The 15,135-nt window shown below is 42.7% G+C and overlaps 1 protein-coding gene across 7 annotated transcripts in view; it reads left to right on the forward strand.

Annotated features, from left to right (window-relative positions):
• The window catches only part of C6H2orf42 (chromosome 6 C2orf42 homolog), a 51,176-nt gene that overhangs the window by 13,771 nt on the left and 22,270 nt on the right, over positions 1-15,135 (forward strand). For all 7 annotated transcript variants that reach the window (XM_045153420.1, XM_045153421.1, XM_045153419.1 and 4 more), the window contains exons 3-6: positions 369-1,201; positions 2,561-2,671; positions 5,553-5,657; positions 7,265-7,369. In XM_045153420.1, the coding sequence (XP_045009355.1) occupies positions 379-1,201; positions 2,561-2,671; positions 5,553-5,657; positions 7,265-7,369 (1,144 nt within the window). In that variant the 5' untranslated portion in view covers positions 369-378. The remainder of the gene's footprint in view (positions 1-368; positions 1,202-2,560; positions 2,672-5,552; positions 5,658-7,264; positions 7,370-15,135) is intronic.

Below are 15,135 nucleotides of genomic sequence, written 5' to 3' on the forward strand. Positions count from 1 at the left end.
CCTATATTTTCTTTCTAATTATGGTAAATGGAGCTGGGTGTGGTGGTTAAAGCCTGTCATCCCACAACTCAGGTGGGTGAAACAGGAGGATCTCTGAGAATTTGATGCCATTTCTTTCCTTTTTTTTTGATTTTTCAAGGTAGGGTTTCAGTTTAGCCCAGGCTGACCTGGAATTCACTATATGTCTCAGGCTGCCCTCAAACTCACAGTGATCCTCCTACCTCTGCCTTCTAAGTGTTGGGATTAAAGACATGTGCCCCCATGGCTGGCTAAGGCCATTTCTTTAAAAGAAAACTCTAGCTTTTCTTTCTCTCTCAAGTGATTTTAGCTTTGTGTGAATGTATACTTCTGCTGGTATGTCCTTCCAGGGCCTGTGAAATGGAACCAAACTCTCTGAGGACTAAAGTTCCAGCTTTCTTATCTGACCTGGGGAAGGCCACATTGAGGGGAATCAGAAAGTGTCCTCGATGTGGCACATACAATGGAACCCGTGGGCTGAGCTGTAAGAACAAGACGTGTGGAACTATATTTCGCTATGGTTCCCGGAAACAGCCTAGTGTTGAAGCAGTCAAAATCATCACAGGCTCCGATCTGCAGGTGTACTCTGTGAGGCAAAGAGACCGAGGCCCTGATTACCGATGCTTTGTGGAACTAGGTGTTTCAGAGACCACAATCCAGACAGTGGATGGGACAATCATTACTCAGTTGAGTTCTGGACGATGTTATGTACCCTCGTGCCTAAAAGCTGCCACCCAAGGTGTTGTGGAAAACCAATGCCAGCACATCAAGCTGGCAGTAAACTGCCAGGCAGAGGCTACCCCTCTGACCCTGAAGAGTTCAGTCCTGAATGCCATACAGGCCTCTCCAGAAACCAAACAGACTATCTGGCAGTTGGCCACAGAACCTACTGGTCCCCTGGTACAAAGGATTACTAAAAACATCTTGGTGGTAAAATGCAAGGCCAGCCAGAAGCACAGCTTGGGGTATTTACATACATCTTTTGTACAGAAAATCAGCACCAAAAGCTTGCCAGAACGACGCTTCTTCTGCTCTTGCCAGACTCTGAAATCGCACAAGTCTAACAACCTCAAGGCTGAGGCAGCCTCAAGATGCATTCACTTCTTTGCTTGCCTCTGTGCCTTTGCCAGTGATGAGACATTGGCTCAGGAATTCTCAGACTTCCTAAATTTTGATGCCAATGGTAGGTAGTTGACAACTGCTCAGTTTTTCTAAAATGGCTGTGAAAGAGTTCTACTGATATATTTGGAGATTATCTCACAATTCCTTTTCTGTTTTTCCTTCTAGAATGGGTCTCCCTAATGTAACACAGCTGTCCTGTGCATGCTGGGCAAATGCTCTGTCTCTGAGCCATATTCCCAGTTGCTGAACAAAGCACATGTTTGGGGTGTTCTTTCAAGGAATTTACTTTAAAGCATTCTGTCCTTTGTGCATTTGGAGTTTTTTTTTTAATTTTTAATTTTTATTTATTTATTTGAGAGCAACAGAAAGAGAGGGAGAGAGAGAGGGAGAGAATGGGCGTGCCAGGGCCTCTAGCTACTGCAAACGAACTCCAGATGCATGCACCCCCTTGTGCATCTGGCTAACGTGGGTCCTGGGGAGTCAAGCCTTGAACCGGGGTCCTTAGGCTTCACAGGCAAGCGCTTAACCGCTAAGCCATCTCTCCAGCTCCATTTGGAGTTTTATAAATTAATTTTAAATCTGGACATGGTGACACATGGTTTTAATCTGAGCACTTGGGAGGATGAGGTAGGAAGATCCTGAGTTCTAGACCTGCATGGGCTGCAGAGTGAGTTCCAGGTCAGCCTTGGCAACAGTGAGAGTCAGAGGTAGGAGGATAGCCAGAGTTCAAGGCCACCCTGAGACTACATAGTTAATTTGAGGTCATCTTGGATTGGAGTGAGACCTTACCTCGAAACACAAAAACAAACAAACAAAACAACTAAAATAGCAACCCCAGGTGTGGTGGTGCACACCTTTGATCCCAGCTCTCATCCCAGCTCTTGGGAGCAGAGGTAAGAGGATCACTATGAATTCAAGGCCACCCTGAGAATTCCAAGTCAGCCTGGGTTATAGTGAGACCCTACCTTGAAAAAAACAAAACAAACAAATACTAAAATAGTTGGGCATGGTGGCACATACCTTTAATCCCAGTATGATCATCGTGACTTCCAGGCCATCCTGAGACTACATAGTGAATTCCAGGTCAGCCTGGACTAAAGTCAGACCCCATCTAAAAACCCCTAACCCCTAAAAAACAAAACAAAAAAACCCCACTAAATAGCAGGCATGGTGTTGCACGCTTTTAATCCCAGCACTCAGGAGACAGAGGTAGGAGGATCACTGTGAGTTGGAGGCCACCCTGAAACTACATAGTGAATTCCAGGTCAGCCTGGGCTAGAGTGAGACCCTAACCTCGAAAACACCAAAATAAATAAATAAAAAAACAAACTAAATTTTCCTCTAGGTGTGTCGGGGTGGGGGGGAGTTCTGTCTTTACTCCTGGAAAATACAAATAATTTATAACTCTTTTATTTTTTAGGTCTAAAAGAGATTATTGTGCCCCATGTAGGTTACCATTCAGAATCAACTCTGTCAACTTGTGAGTCTACTGCCTCTAAACCAAGGAAGAGAAAAAAGGAGGAAGTACCTGGTGAGACTTTTTATCAGTTTGTTTGGTGGTGGTGGTGGTGGTGTCTTTCAGGATTGTTTTCACTAGTTTTTATTTCTTTCACTAAATCTGAGCAATTGTGGGAAAAAAATACTGTTCGTATATCTTTGCTTTTGGTGGGTTGGTTAGTGTGTTTTTTTGTTGTTTTTTAGGGTATTTTGTTTCTTTGATTTTTTTTTTTTGTTTGTTTGTTTGTTTGCTTGCTTCTTGTTATTCAAGGTCGTGTGTTGTTCTAGCCCGGGTTGACCTAGAATTCACTTTGTAGTCTCAGGCTAGCCTGGAACTCACAGCAAGCCTCCTACCTCTGTTGGGATTAAAGGCATGCACTTAGCTTCTTTATAAATGCTTATTTGTTTATTTATTTGTGAGAGAGAGTCAGAGTCAGAGAGAATGGGGGTGCCAGGGCCTTATGCACATGCTTTATTGTACATCTGGCTTTACATAAGTACTGGGGAATTGAAACTGGGTTCTTTGGTTTTGCAGGCAAGTGCCTTAACCACTAAGCCATCGCTCCAACCCTCTAAGCTATGTATTGTTAATCTCTTCTTCATATCTGTTGTATATTTTAGTGGTTTTAGGATAGCTTTATTTATTTATTTATTGTTTTTTTCAAGCCAGGGTCTCACGGTAGCCCAGGAATTTTTTTTAAATTTATTTATTTGAGAACAACAGAGAGAGAAATAGGCAGACATATAAAGAGAGAATGGGCATGCCAGGGCCTCCAGCCACTGCAAATGAACTCCAGACGCGTGCGCCCCCCTGTGCATCTGGCTAACATGGGTCCTGGGGAATCGCGCTTTGAACCAGGGTCCTTAGGCTTCACAGGCAAGTGCTTAACAGCTAAGCCATCTCTCCAGCCCGCTGACCTGGAATTTACTCTGTAGTCTAAGGGCGGCCTTGAACTCATAGCGATCCTTCTACCTCTGCCTCCCAAGTGCTAGGATTAAAGGTGTGTGCCACCATGCCTGGCTAGGATAGTATCATAAAGTTGTCCTTCATAAGTGCCTTTAATCCCAACACTCGGAGGCAGAGGTAGGAGGATCACTGTGAGTTCGAGGCCACCCTGAGATTACATAATGAGTTCCAGGTCAGTTTGGGCTACAGTGAGACCTTACCTTGAAGAAACAAAGACAACAATAACAACAAAATTAATGCTGGAGGCCAGGCATGGTGTTGCATGCCTTTAATCCCAGCACTTGGGAGCCTTAGGTAGGAGAATCACTGTGAGTTTGAGGCCACCCTGACACTACATAGTGAATTTCAGGTCAGCCTAGGCTAGAGCTAGACTCTACCTCTCAAAACTAAAAAAAAAAAAAAAAAAAAAAAAAAAAAAAAACTAAACTAAAAACAAACAAAAAAACAGCCTTAGTGGATAAAGGTGTTTGCTTGCAAAGGTCTAGGTTTATTCCCAAAGGCACTCACATAAAGCTCCTGGCTCACCTATTTCTTATTTCTCTCTCTCAAATAAATAAAAATAAGAATAAACAGCAGCAACAAAAATCTCAATAACTAAAATTTCACAAAACCAGCAAAACATTCACAGAGAAGAAAATGGGAGACAGCTTACAAGAGTTATTTGTGGTTGTCTGAGTGGTGAGAACAATGAGTCCTTTCCTTTCTTTCACTATTTTGGTTTCAATTTCTTATAAACAGCATAAAAAGTTACAATTTTGTGTATAAAGTAATGTTGATTTCTATATCACTATCCTATAAATTAGCAAAGACTGATTGTTTTTATTTTATTTTTTTCTCTAAAGGCCTGTGGAGCTTTGAATGTATATGGCCTCCATAGACTTAGGTGGGTTTTTTTTTGTTTGTTTATTTGTCTTTAAAGCAGAAAGAGAGAGAAGAGATACAGACAGAGAGAGATTGGGCATGTCAGGGCCTCCAGCCACTGCAAATGAACTCTAGACGCGTGTGCCCCTTGTGCTTATGTGGGTCCTAAGGAATTGAACCTGGGTCCTTTGGCTTCGCAGGCAAATGCCTTAACTGCTAAGCCATCTCTCCAGTCCTTATTTTATTGTTTTGAGGTAGGATCTTCCTCTAGCCCAGGCTGGCCTGGAATTCACTATGTAGTCTCAGGGTGACTTAGACCTCACAGTGATCCTCCTACCTCTGCCTCCCGAATGCTGGGATTAAAAGTGTGTGCCAGGCTGGAGAGATGGCTTAGTGGTTAAGGCACTTGCATGCAAAGTCAAAGGACCCAGGTTTGACTCCCCAAGACCCACATAAGCCAGATGTACAAGGGGGCGCACACATATGGAGTTTGTTTGCAGTGCTGGAGGCCGTGGCGTGCCCATTTCTCTCTCTCTCTCTCTCTCTCTCTCTCTCTCTCTCAAATAAATAAATAAAAATAAAATATTTTTAAAAATGTGTGTATCACCATACTTGACTGATTATGTTTTTATACTCTCAAAATCAATATCAAACCAATTTACACAGCTATGCAGACTTTAAAAAATGCTTTTTTTGTGTGTGGGGGGGAGTGGTGGTAGCTTTTTAGACAGGGTCTAAACATTAGTGGAAACTAACTTTGAAGTTGCTCTGTAGCCAAGAATGACTTCTGGAACCCCTCATGCTTCCACCTCCCAAATAATGGTATTGCTCTGTACAGACATGTTTTCCAAGGCAGAGTCTTACGCAGCCCAGGCTGGTTTTGAACTCGATACGTAGGTGAGGATAATCTTGAACTCTTGATCTTATTTCTATCCTTCCAAGTACTGAAATCATACATATGGGCCAATATGCTTGTGCATGCAGTGCTGAGGATCAAGCCCAAGATTTACTGTGTAATAGGCAAACATTCTGCCAAATGATCTGCATATCCAGACCTGTTTTTAAACACTGATAATTTATGATTTAGGTGCACAGATGAACAGTATATTAATGCCTCAAGAAACCATAAACAGCAATGTAAGGAAGAGTGGCCTGAAAAAACCTGTGGTTGCATCTTCATTCAAAAGGCAGGGTAAGTTTTCCTTACCTAAAATAGGCTACAAGGATGATAAGGCATCTATCCGAAAGTAGTCAGAAGCATTAATCAAAAGATATGTCAGGGGGTAAAATGGTGGGGAGATAGCCCAATGGTGTTAAAGGCGCCTGCTTGCAAAGCCTGCTGGTCAGATTCAGTTCCCAAGCCACTCGTATAAAGCCTGCTGCAAAAATGGTACAAGTATCTGCTTTTCCATTTGTAGTGGCAAGAGGCATTGGTGTCACAACACAATTGCACATGCATACACACACACATACACATACATGTATAAATTAATAAAAATTTTTTAAAAATTTATTTATGAGAGAGAGAGGGAGGGAAAGAATGGGTATACCAGGACCTCTAGCCACTGCAAATGAAGTTCAGATGCATGTGCTTCCAGGTGCATCTGGCTTATGTGGGTCCTTAGGCTTTGCAGACAAATGCCTTAAGTGCTAAGCCATCTCTCCAGCCCACGAATTAATTTTTTAAAAGCCTAGTGTGGCGAAGGCAGGAGGATCATGGTGTTCAAGATCATCCTAACCCACATGGGGAGTTTGAGGCCAGTGTGGGCCACATGGGCTGCTACCTCAAAAATAACTTGTATAAAAATTATCAATAAAAAAATCATACTATTGCCGGGCATGGTGGCACATGCCTTTAATCCCAGCACTTGGGAGGCAGAGGTAGGAGGATCACTGTGAGTTTGAGGCCACTCTGAGACTACATAGTGAATTCCAGGTCAGCCTGGGGGATGGCTGGAGAGATGGCTTAGTGGTTAAGGCACTTGCCTGCAAAGCCAAAGGACCCAGGTTTGATTCCCCAAGTTCTGGGATTAAAGGCGTGGGACACTACGCCTGGCTCAAAATATTTACTAAGCTACATTTTTTAATAATTTTTTTGGTGGGGGGCAGTTTTCGAGGTAGGGTCTCACTCTAGCTCAGGCTGACCTGGAATTCACTATGTAGTCTCAGGGTGGCCTCAAACTCATGGCGATCCTCCTACCTTTGCCTCCCGAGTGCTAGGATTAAAGGCATGTGCCACCACGCCCAGCAATAATATAATTAAAAAAATTTTTTTTTGTTTACTTTTATTTATTTATTTATTTGAGAGTGACAGACAGAGAGAAAGAGGCAGACAGAAAGAGAGAGAGAGAGAGAGAGAGAATGGGCGCGCCAGGGCCTCCAACCACTGCAAATGAACTCCAGATGCATGCGCCCCCTTGTGCACCTGGCTAACGTGGGTTCTGGAGAACTGAGCCTTGAACTGGGGTCCTTAGGCTTCACAGGCAAGCGCTTAACTGCTAAGCCATCTCTCTAGCCCAATAGTATGATTTTTTTATTGATAATTTTTATACATGTTACTTTTGAGGTAGCAGCCCATGTAGCCCACACTGGCCTGGCTTATTTTTTTAATTTTAATTAATTTGTTTGACAGAGAAAGATAGAGGAAGATATATATAGAGAAAGAGTGGGTGTGCCACCACACCTTAATTATTTTGTTTACAATATAAATCCTTTTAACTTTTTCAAACTAAAAGTAATTGTTTATTCTGAAAGAAACAATAAAGTTAATGAAAAATTGTGGTTTCCTCCCCCCCCCAGTTTGCAGTCAGCTCTTAGAAGAGGCACAAGTGACCTTGTCCTTCCAAGACTGGCTGGCCAGTGTCACAGAGCGTATCCATCAGACCATGCACTATCAGTTTGATGGTAAGTATTGTTGAAAGTAGGAAAGGTTAAAGTACAATAGTTCTGTTTTGTTTTTAATTTGTATGTGCATACTAGGGGTCTCTTGCTGTTGCAAATGAATACCCATCAGGCTTCATGTGGGTGGCTAGAGACTTGAACCCAGAGAGGCAGGCTATGAAAACAAGTACCCATTATTACCAGCACTCAGGAGGCAGAGGTAGGAGGATTGCTATGAGTTGAGGCTAGCCTGGGATTACAGTGCGTTCCAGGCCACCTCAGATTAGAGTGAGACATTACCTTATAAAAACCAATCCAGGCATGGTGGCATGTGCCTTTAATCCCAGCATTTAGGAGGCAGAGGTAGGAGGATCACTGTGAGTTCAAGGCCACCCTGAGAATACAGAGTGAATTCCAGGTCAGCCTGTGCTACAGTGAGATCCTACCTCAAAAAAAAAAAAAAAAAAAAACCGCCGGGCGTGGTGGTGCACGCCTTTAATCCCAGCACTCGGGAGGCAGAGGTAGGAGGATCACCGTGAGTTCAAGGCCACCCTGAGACTACAGAGTTAATTCCAGGTCAGCCTGGACCAGAGTGAGACCCTACCTCGAAAAACCAAAAAAAAAAAAAAAAAACAAACAAAAAAAGTAAAAATCAAGCAAGGCATGCTTGTGTACATCTGTAAACAGCACTCAGGAAGCTGAGGCAGGAAGATTGCCATGAGTTCAAGGGAGCCTTAGGCTACAAAAGTTCAAAGAAATGAAGAATCATAATTAAGTTGTTAATTGAATCACAATTGAAGAGTTGGATCAACAAAATGAATTTAGAGATGGAATAGAATTTGTATGGAGAGGAAAATAGCAAAGCTTTATTTAGAAGATCATTCTAATCCTCAAATGTGAAACGAAAGCAGGGAGGGAGAAAGCTCAGATGAACCAAGCATGAAGAGTGATAGTTACATAAACATGCTAAGGAAGGTTGGATATGATTGGTCAAGTCCTCTTAGGACCTCAGGGTCTCAGAGGTAGGTCATCAGGCAGTTTGTAATACCTCAATGGGTGGTGCCATTTGGCTGGATTAGGAATTGTCTAGAACACACACCTCTGGATGTGTCTTGGGATGGGACATTCCAGAGGGGTAAACTGAAGAGGGAAGAACCACCAGAATGTGGAAATGTGGACAGCACTACCCCATAGGCCTGGATGAAAACCAGGAGTAGGGTACTAGTATTCACCTCTGTCTACTTCCCAACTGCAATCGCAGTATAAGCAGCTGCCTCATACCACTGCTGCTACACCTAGAGCCACTCTTGTCACCATGCCTTCTCTGCCATGATGGACTGAACCTCATTTTTTTTTTGTTTGTTTTTTCAAGGTAAGGTCTTGCTCTAGCTCAGGCTGACCTGGAATTTATTAGGTAGTCTTAGGGTGGCCATACCTGGTGTGTTCTTTTTTAAGAGCTATTTTGTTTTGGCCAGGCAGGTGGCACGCACCTTTAATCCCAGCACTAGGGAGATAGGAGGACTACTAAGCCACCCTGAGAGTACCTAATGAATTCCAGATCAGCCTGAGCTACAGCGAGACCCTCCCTTGAAAAGCAAAATAAAACAAAACAAAAATTATTTTGGCTGGAGGGGTGGTTTAGCAGTTAAGGCATTTGTTTGCCTGTGAAGCCAAGAGACCCAGGTTCAATTCCCCAGGACCCATGTAAGCCAAATGTACAAGGTAGCACATGCATCTGGAGTTCATTTACAGTGGCTGGAAGCCCTGGTACTCCCATTATCTCTCTTGCTCTCTCCCAAATAGATCAAATAAATAAAATGTTTTTATTTATTTGAAAAAGAAAGAGAAGCAGATAGACAGAGAATAGGTATTCTAGGGTTCCTAACCACTGCAAACAAACTATAGACACATGTGCTACCTTATGCATCTGGCTTACATGGGTCTTGGGAAATTGAACCTGGGTCCCTTAACTTTGTAGACAAGTACCTTAACTGCTAAACGATCTCTCGAGCCCTGAACCTCTTTTTGTTTGTTTGTTTGTTTGTTTATTTATTTATGAGAGGGAGAAAGAGAAAGAATGGGTGTGTCAGGACCTCCAGCTACTGCAAACAAACTCCAGATGCATGCACTACTTTGTATATCTGGGTCCTGGGGAATCAAACCTAGGTATTTAGGCTTCACAGACAAGTGCCGTAACTGCTAAGCCATCTCTTCAACCCATGAACCTCTTTTTTTGTTTGTTTTTGTTTTTCAAGGTAAGGTCTCACTCTAGTCCAGGCTGACCTGGAATTTACTATGTAGTCTCAGGATGGCCTTGAACTCACAGTGATCCTCCTACCTCTGCCTCCTGAGTGCTGGGATTAAAGGCATGATCCACCATGTCTGGCGGAACCTCTTGTTTTGAAGCAAGGACTCACTCTAGAGTCTAGGAACCCACTCAGTGTCTAGCCCAAGCTGGCCTTGATCTCATGGTGATCCTTCTACTCCAGCCTTCCAAAAGCAACTTAAGGATTTGTTTTGGCTCATGGTTTGAGGAGATACAGTCCAACATGGTGGAGAAGATGTTATGTGAACAGTTGGTCACATTATGTACACAGAGAACAGAGAAGTTAAATTTCTCTATTCCCCCCTTTTATTTTATTTTTCAAAAATATTTTTATTTATTGGTGATCAGAGAACATGAGCATCCAGTAGGGAGGAAGAGTGAAGGATAGGCACCACACAAGACCTCTTGCTGCTGCAAACAAACTCCAGATATATTCACCTGGCTTTACATGGGTACTGGGGAATTGAATTTGGGCCAACGTCTTTGCAAGCCAATACCTTTAACTGCTGAGTCATTTTTCTGGTCCTGGAATTTTTATTCTTTAAGTCAAAGCAAGGGCATTGCTGTGCCTTGCTCTGACTGATTGGTCAGAGCTCAGCCTTACATTCTTATGGAATTGTCAAAGATATGAAAGTGGCCCAGCAATTATCAGAGAAGAAGCTAAAGAAAGGGAGGAAGATACGGTCTTGGGCAAATGACCCAGGTTCAATTCTCCAGGACCCATGTAAGCCAGTTGTACAAGATGCCACATGTGCCTGAAGTTTGTTTGCAGCAGCTAGAGGCCCTGGAGTGCCCAATTTCTCTATCTGCCTATTCCTCTTTCTCTCTCTCACAAATAAATAAATAAAAATTAAAAAAAAAAAATCTGGGAGCCAGGTGTGGTGGCACATGCCTTTAATCCCAGCACTCAGGAGGCAGAGGTAGGATTGTTGAGAGTTTGAGGCTGACCTGAGACTACATAGTGAATTCCAGGTCAGCCTGGGCTAGAGTACGACCGACCCTTCCTGTAAAATCAAAACAAAACAAAGCAAATCTGTATTACAATCTCTTTGGGAGCAGGAGAAATAGCTTAATAGTTAAGGCACTGGCCTGCAAGGCCTAATGACCTGGGGTCAGTTTCCCATTACTCATGTAATCCAGATGCCCATGGTGGCACATGTGTCTGGAATTTGTTTGCAGTGGCTGGAGGCCCTGGTGCGTCCATTCTCTCCCTTCCTCTCTCCCTCCCTTTCGCTCTCCCTCATAAATAAATAAATAAATAAGTAACATTAAAATAAAAACAGGCTGGAGAGATTGCTCACTGGTTAACATGCTGGCCTGCAAAGCATGATGACCTGGGTTCAGTTTCCCATTACTCATGTAAATCCAGATGCACAAAGTGGCACATGCATCTTGAGTTTATTTGCAGCAGCTGGTGTGCCCATTCTGTCTGTTTATCTCCTATCTCTCTCTCTCTCTGCTTGCAATTGAAAATATATTTTAAAAGACTAAGTTAAGGAGGGTTGTAAAGAGAGGTTTGTCTCTCTTTTTCTTCTTTTTTTAGATTAGAGCACGTGAAAGAGGGAGAAGGAGAAAGAGAGAGAATTGGCACACCAGGACCTCAGCTATTACAATCGAACTTCAGACACTTGCACAACCTAGTGGGCATGTGCAACCTTGCGCTTGCCTCAACTTTGTGTGTCTGGCTTATGTGGAATCTGGAGAGAGATTGAACATGGGTCCTTAGGCTTTGCAGGCAAGTGCCTTAACCACTAAGCTTTCTCTCCAGCTATTTAATTTTTTTCTTTTCTTTCTTTATTTATTTGGTTTTTTTTTCTCTGCTATTTAATTTTTAGTGAAAGTTTTCAAAAAAATTTTCAAGGTAGGGTCTTACTCTAGCCCAGGCTGACCTGGAATTCACTATGGAGTCTCAGGATGGCCTTAAACTCACAGCAATCCTCCTACCTGTGCCTCCCAAGTGCTGGGATTAAAGGCATGCACCACCATTCCTGGCTTATTTTTTTAAAAATATTTTTATTTGTTAGAGAGAGAGGGAGAAGAAAAGATAGAGAATGGGCACTCAGGACCTCCAGCCACTGCAAATGAACTCTAGATGCATATACCCCCCTTATGCATCTGGCTTACGTGGGTCATGGGGATTTTGAACCTGGGTTCTTTGGCTTTTCAGGTAAAAGCCTTAATGGTTAAGCCATCTCTCCAGCCCTTATTTATTTATTTTTTTAAAGCAGGGTTTCACTCTAGCCCAAGCTGATCTCGAACTCACTCTGTAATCCGGGCTGTCCTCGAACTCATGGCAGTCCTCCTGAGTGCTAGGAGTAAAGGTATGTGCTACCATATGTGGCTCAAGTTTTATTTATTGTTTGTTTTCTTGAAATAAATAAAATAAATATCATTTCTACTCCCCAACAGAAAATGCACCTTGGGCAAATCCTGTAGGCTATAGACTAGTGGTCTTCCCTGATTGCACTCTCATACCACCGTTACTGGAGGAGCTCCAGAGGCCTCCTATGATGTGATACCCCGTTCATTACGCCTCTAACAAATGATTGAGGAAAATACAGAAAAAACAGCAGTAAAAACGTAGATTTAGGCTGGGCAGGGTGGCAAGCTTTTTCTTTTTCTTTTTGTTTTTTGAGTTAGGGTCTCACTCTAGCTCAGGCTGATCTGGAATTCACTATGTAGTCTCAGGGTGTCCTCGAACTCACAGTGATCCTTCTACCTCTGCCTCCGAGTGCTGGGATTAAAGGCATGCGACACCGCACCCATCTTGTGTCACAAGATATTAATCTCAGCATTCAGTAGTTAGAGGTAGGGGGATTGCTGTGTTAAAGGCCAGCCTGGGACTACAGAGCGAGTTTTAGTTCTGCCTTGGCTAGAGTGAAACCTTACCTCTTAAAAAACACAAACACAAACACATACACATACACAGAGAAAGCAGGGCTGTCGAGATTGCTTAGCAGTTAAGGCGCTTTCCTGTGAAGCCAAAAAACCTAGATTCCCACATAAGCCAGATGCACAAGGTGGTGCATGCACCTGGAGTTCATTTGCATTGTGGATAGAAGCCCTAACACACCCATTCTCTCCCTCTCTCTCTCTTCCTCTTTTTGTTTCTCAAATAAATAAAAATATTTAAAAAAAACCTCAAAATAAATAAAATGCAATATAATATGCAATATAATAAAAATAAACAGCCTGGAGAGATGGCTTAGTGGTTTAGGCACTTGCCTGTAATGCCTAAGGACCCAAGTCTGACTCCCCAGGTCCCACGAAAGCTGGATGCACAAGGTAACACATGCACAAGGTTGCACATGTGTACAGGGTGGCACATACATCTTGATTTGATTGTAGTGTCTAGCATGCCAATTTCATCTCTCTCCCTCTCTTTCTCACACACACACATACACATACACATACACAAAAAAGCTGTAGATTATTAAAAGTGAAAAAAAGTGAAAGCACATTCCATAGAATGGGAGCAGGCTTGAACAAGCATACGGCTCAAGAGCTCTGTCTTTGGGGTCCCAGAGGCTTTATTACAAGAGGAAAGGGAGAAATTAAATGGGTAGCCCTCTCCCCTCCCCCAACAAGTTGCATTGCCACTATAGTGTTGTAATCACCACAGCTCTCTTTCGGACTCTTTTTTTTTTAAACAGGTAATGTATCATTCTTGCCTAGACTGATTTGAAATAGTATATGTAGTTCCAGGCTGGTCTCGAACTCACAGCAATCCTCTTACCTTGACCTCCTAAGTGTTGGGATTAATGGCATGGCATGCCCTACCACCCCCTTCTACCCCCCACAAAAAAAAAAAAAAAAAAAGCCGGGCTTGGTGGTACATGCCTTTAATCCAATCCCAGCACTTAGGAGGCAGAGATAGGAGGAAGCCACCTTGAGACTCCGTAGTGAATTCCAGGTCAGCTTGGGCTAGAGTAAAATCCTACCTTGAAAAACAAAACAAAACAAACAAACAAACAAAAGCATGCACTACCATGCCTGGCTCTGTTGTCTTTTTTTTTTTTTTAAGAATGATTTTACTTATTTGAGAAAGAGAAAGAGAGAATGGACACACCAGGGTTTCAGCTGCTACAAATGAACTCCAGATACATGTACCACCTTGTGCATTTGGCTTACATGGGTCCTGGAGAATTGAACCTGGGAGTCCTTTGGCTTTACAGGCAAGTGTCTTTACTGCTCAGCCATTTCTCTAGCCCTCACTTGTCTTTATTTTATTTTTATTTTTATTTATTTATTTGACAGAGAAAGAGGGAGATAGAGAGAGAGAATGGGTATACCAGGGCCTCCAGCCACTGCAAACAAACTCCAGATGTGTGTGCTCCCTTATGCATCTAGCTAACATGGGTCTGGGGAATCCAACCCAGGTCCCTTGGCTTTGCAGGCAAACACTTTAACCATTAAGCCATCCTTTCAGCCCTTGCTTATCTTTTATAAGGACTTTTCCAGATGAATTCTGATCCCTGGACTCTATAATCACATCAGTTAAATTCTGATGAGTCAACATTGGAGAGCTATAATGATTCCTTTTATGTAACCCATAATCTAGTTTCAAGATGAAAGATCCTAAAATACATATGTGTAGAGTTGAGATAGCTCAGCGGTTAAAGATGCTTGCTTGCAAAGCCTGCCTACCCCAATTAAATTCCCCAGTATCCATGTAAAACCAGCTGCAAAAAAAGCATCACATGCATCTAGTATTTGTTTGTAGTGACAAGAGGCCCTGGCAAGAGCCCCTCCTACACACACGCGCGCGCGCGCACACACACACACACACACACACACACACACACACACACACTTGTGCAAGTACATAAAAATATTTAACCTGCACATACCTTTAATTCCAGCACTTGGGAGGCAGAGGTTGGAGGATCACCACGAGTTTGAGGCCACCCTAAGACTACATAGTGAATTCCAGGTCAGCCTGGGCTAGAGTGAAACCCTACTTCGAAAAACCAGAAACAATCATGGAAAATGTTAATAAAAATTTAAAAAAAAAAAAAAGAAAAACCAGAAACAAAACAAAATAAAATCGTGTTGTTTCAGACTTCAAAGTGTTGGTATTATAGGGGCATACCAACATATCTAGTTGATTAATTATTATTATTATTATTATTTTTTTTTTTTGAGGTAGGGTTTCACTCTAGACCAGGCTGACCTGGAATTCACTATCTAGTCTCAGGGTGACCTTTAGCTCACTGGGATCCTCCTATTTCTGCTTCCCAAGTGCTGGGACTAAAGGTGTACACTACCATACCCTGCTTTTTTTTTTTTTTGTATTTCAAGGTGGGGTCTCACTCTGGCCCAGGCTGACCTGGAATTCATTATATAGTCTCAGGGTGGCCTCGAACTCATGGGGATCCTCTTACCTATTCCTCTTGAGTGTTGGTATTAAAGGTGTGCACCACCATGCCCGGCTCTAAAAAAATTTTTTTAAGTCATCCTTTTA

Source organism: Jaculus jaculus, chromosome 6 (genome assembly GCF_020740685.1).
Source record: "Jaculus jaculus isolate mJacJac1 chromosome 6, mJacJac1.mat.Y.cur, whole genome shotgun sequence".
NCBI lineage: Eukaryota > Metazoa > Chordata > Mammalia > Rodentia > Dipodidae > Jaculus > Jaculus jaculus.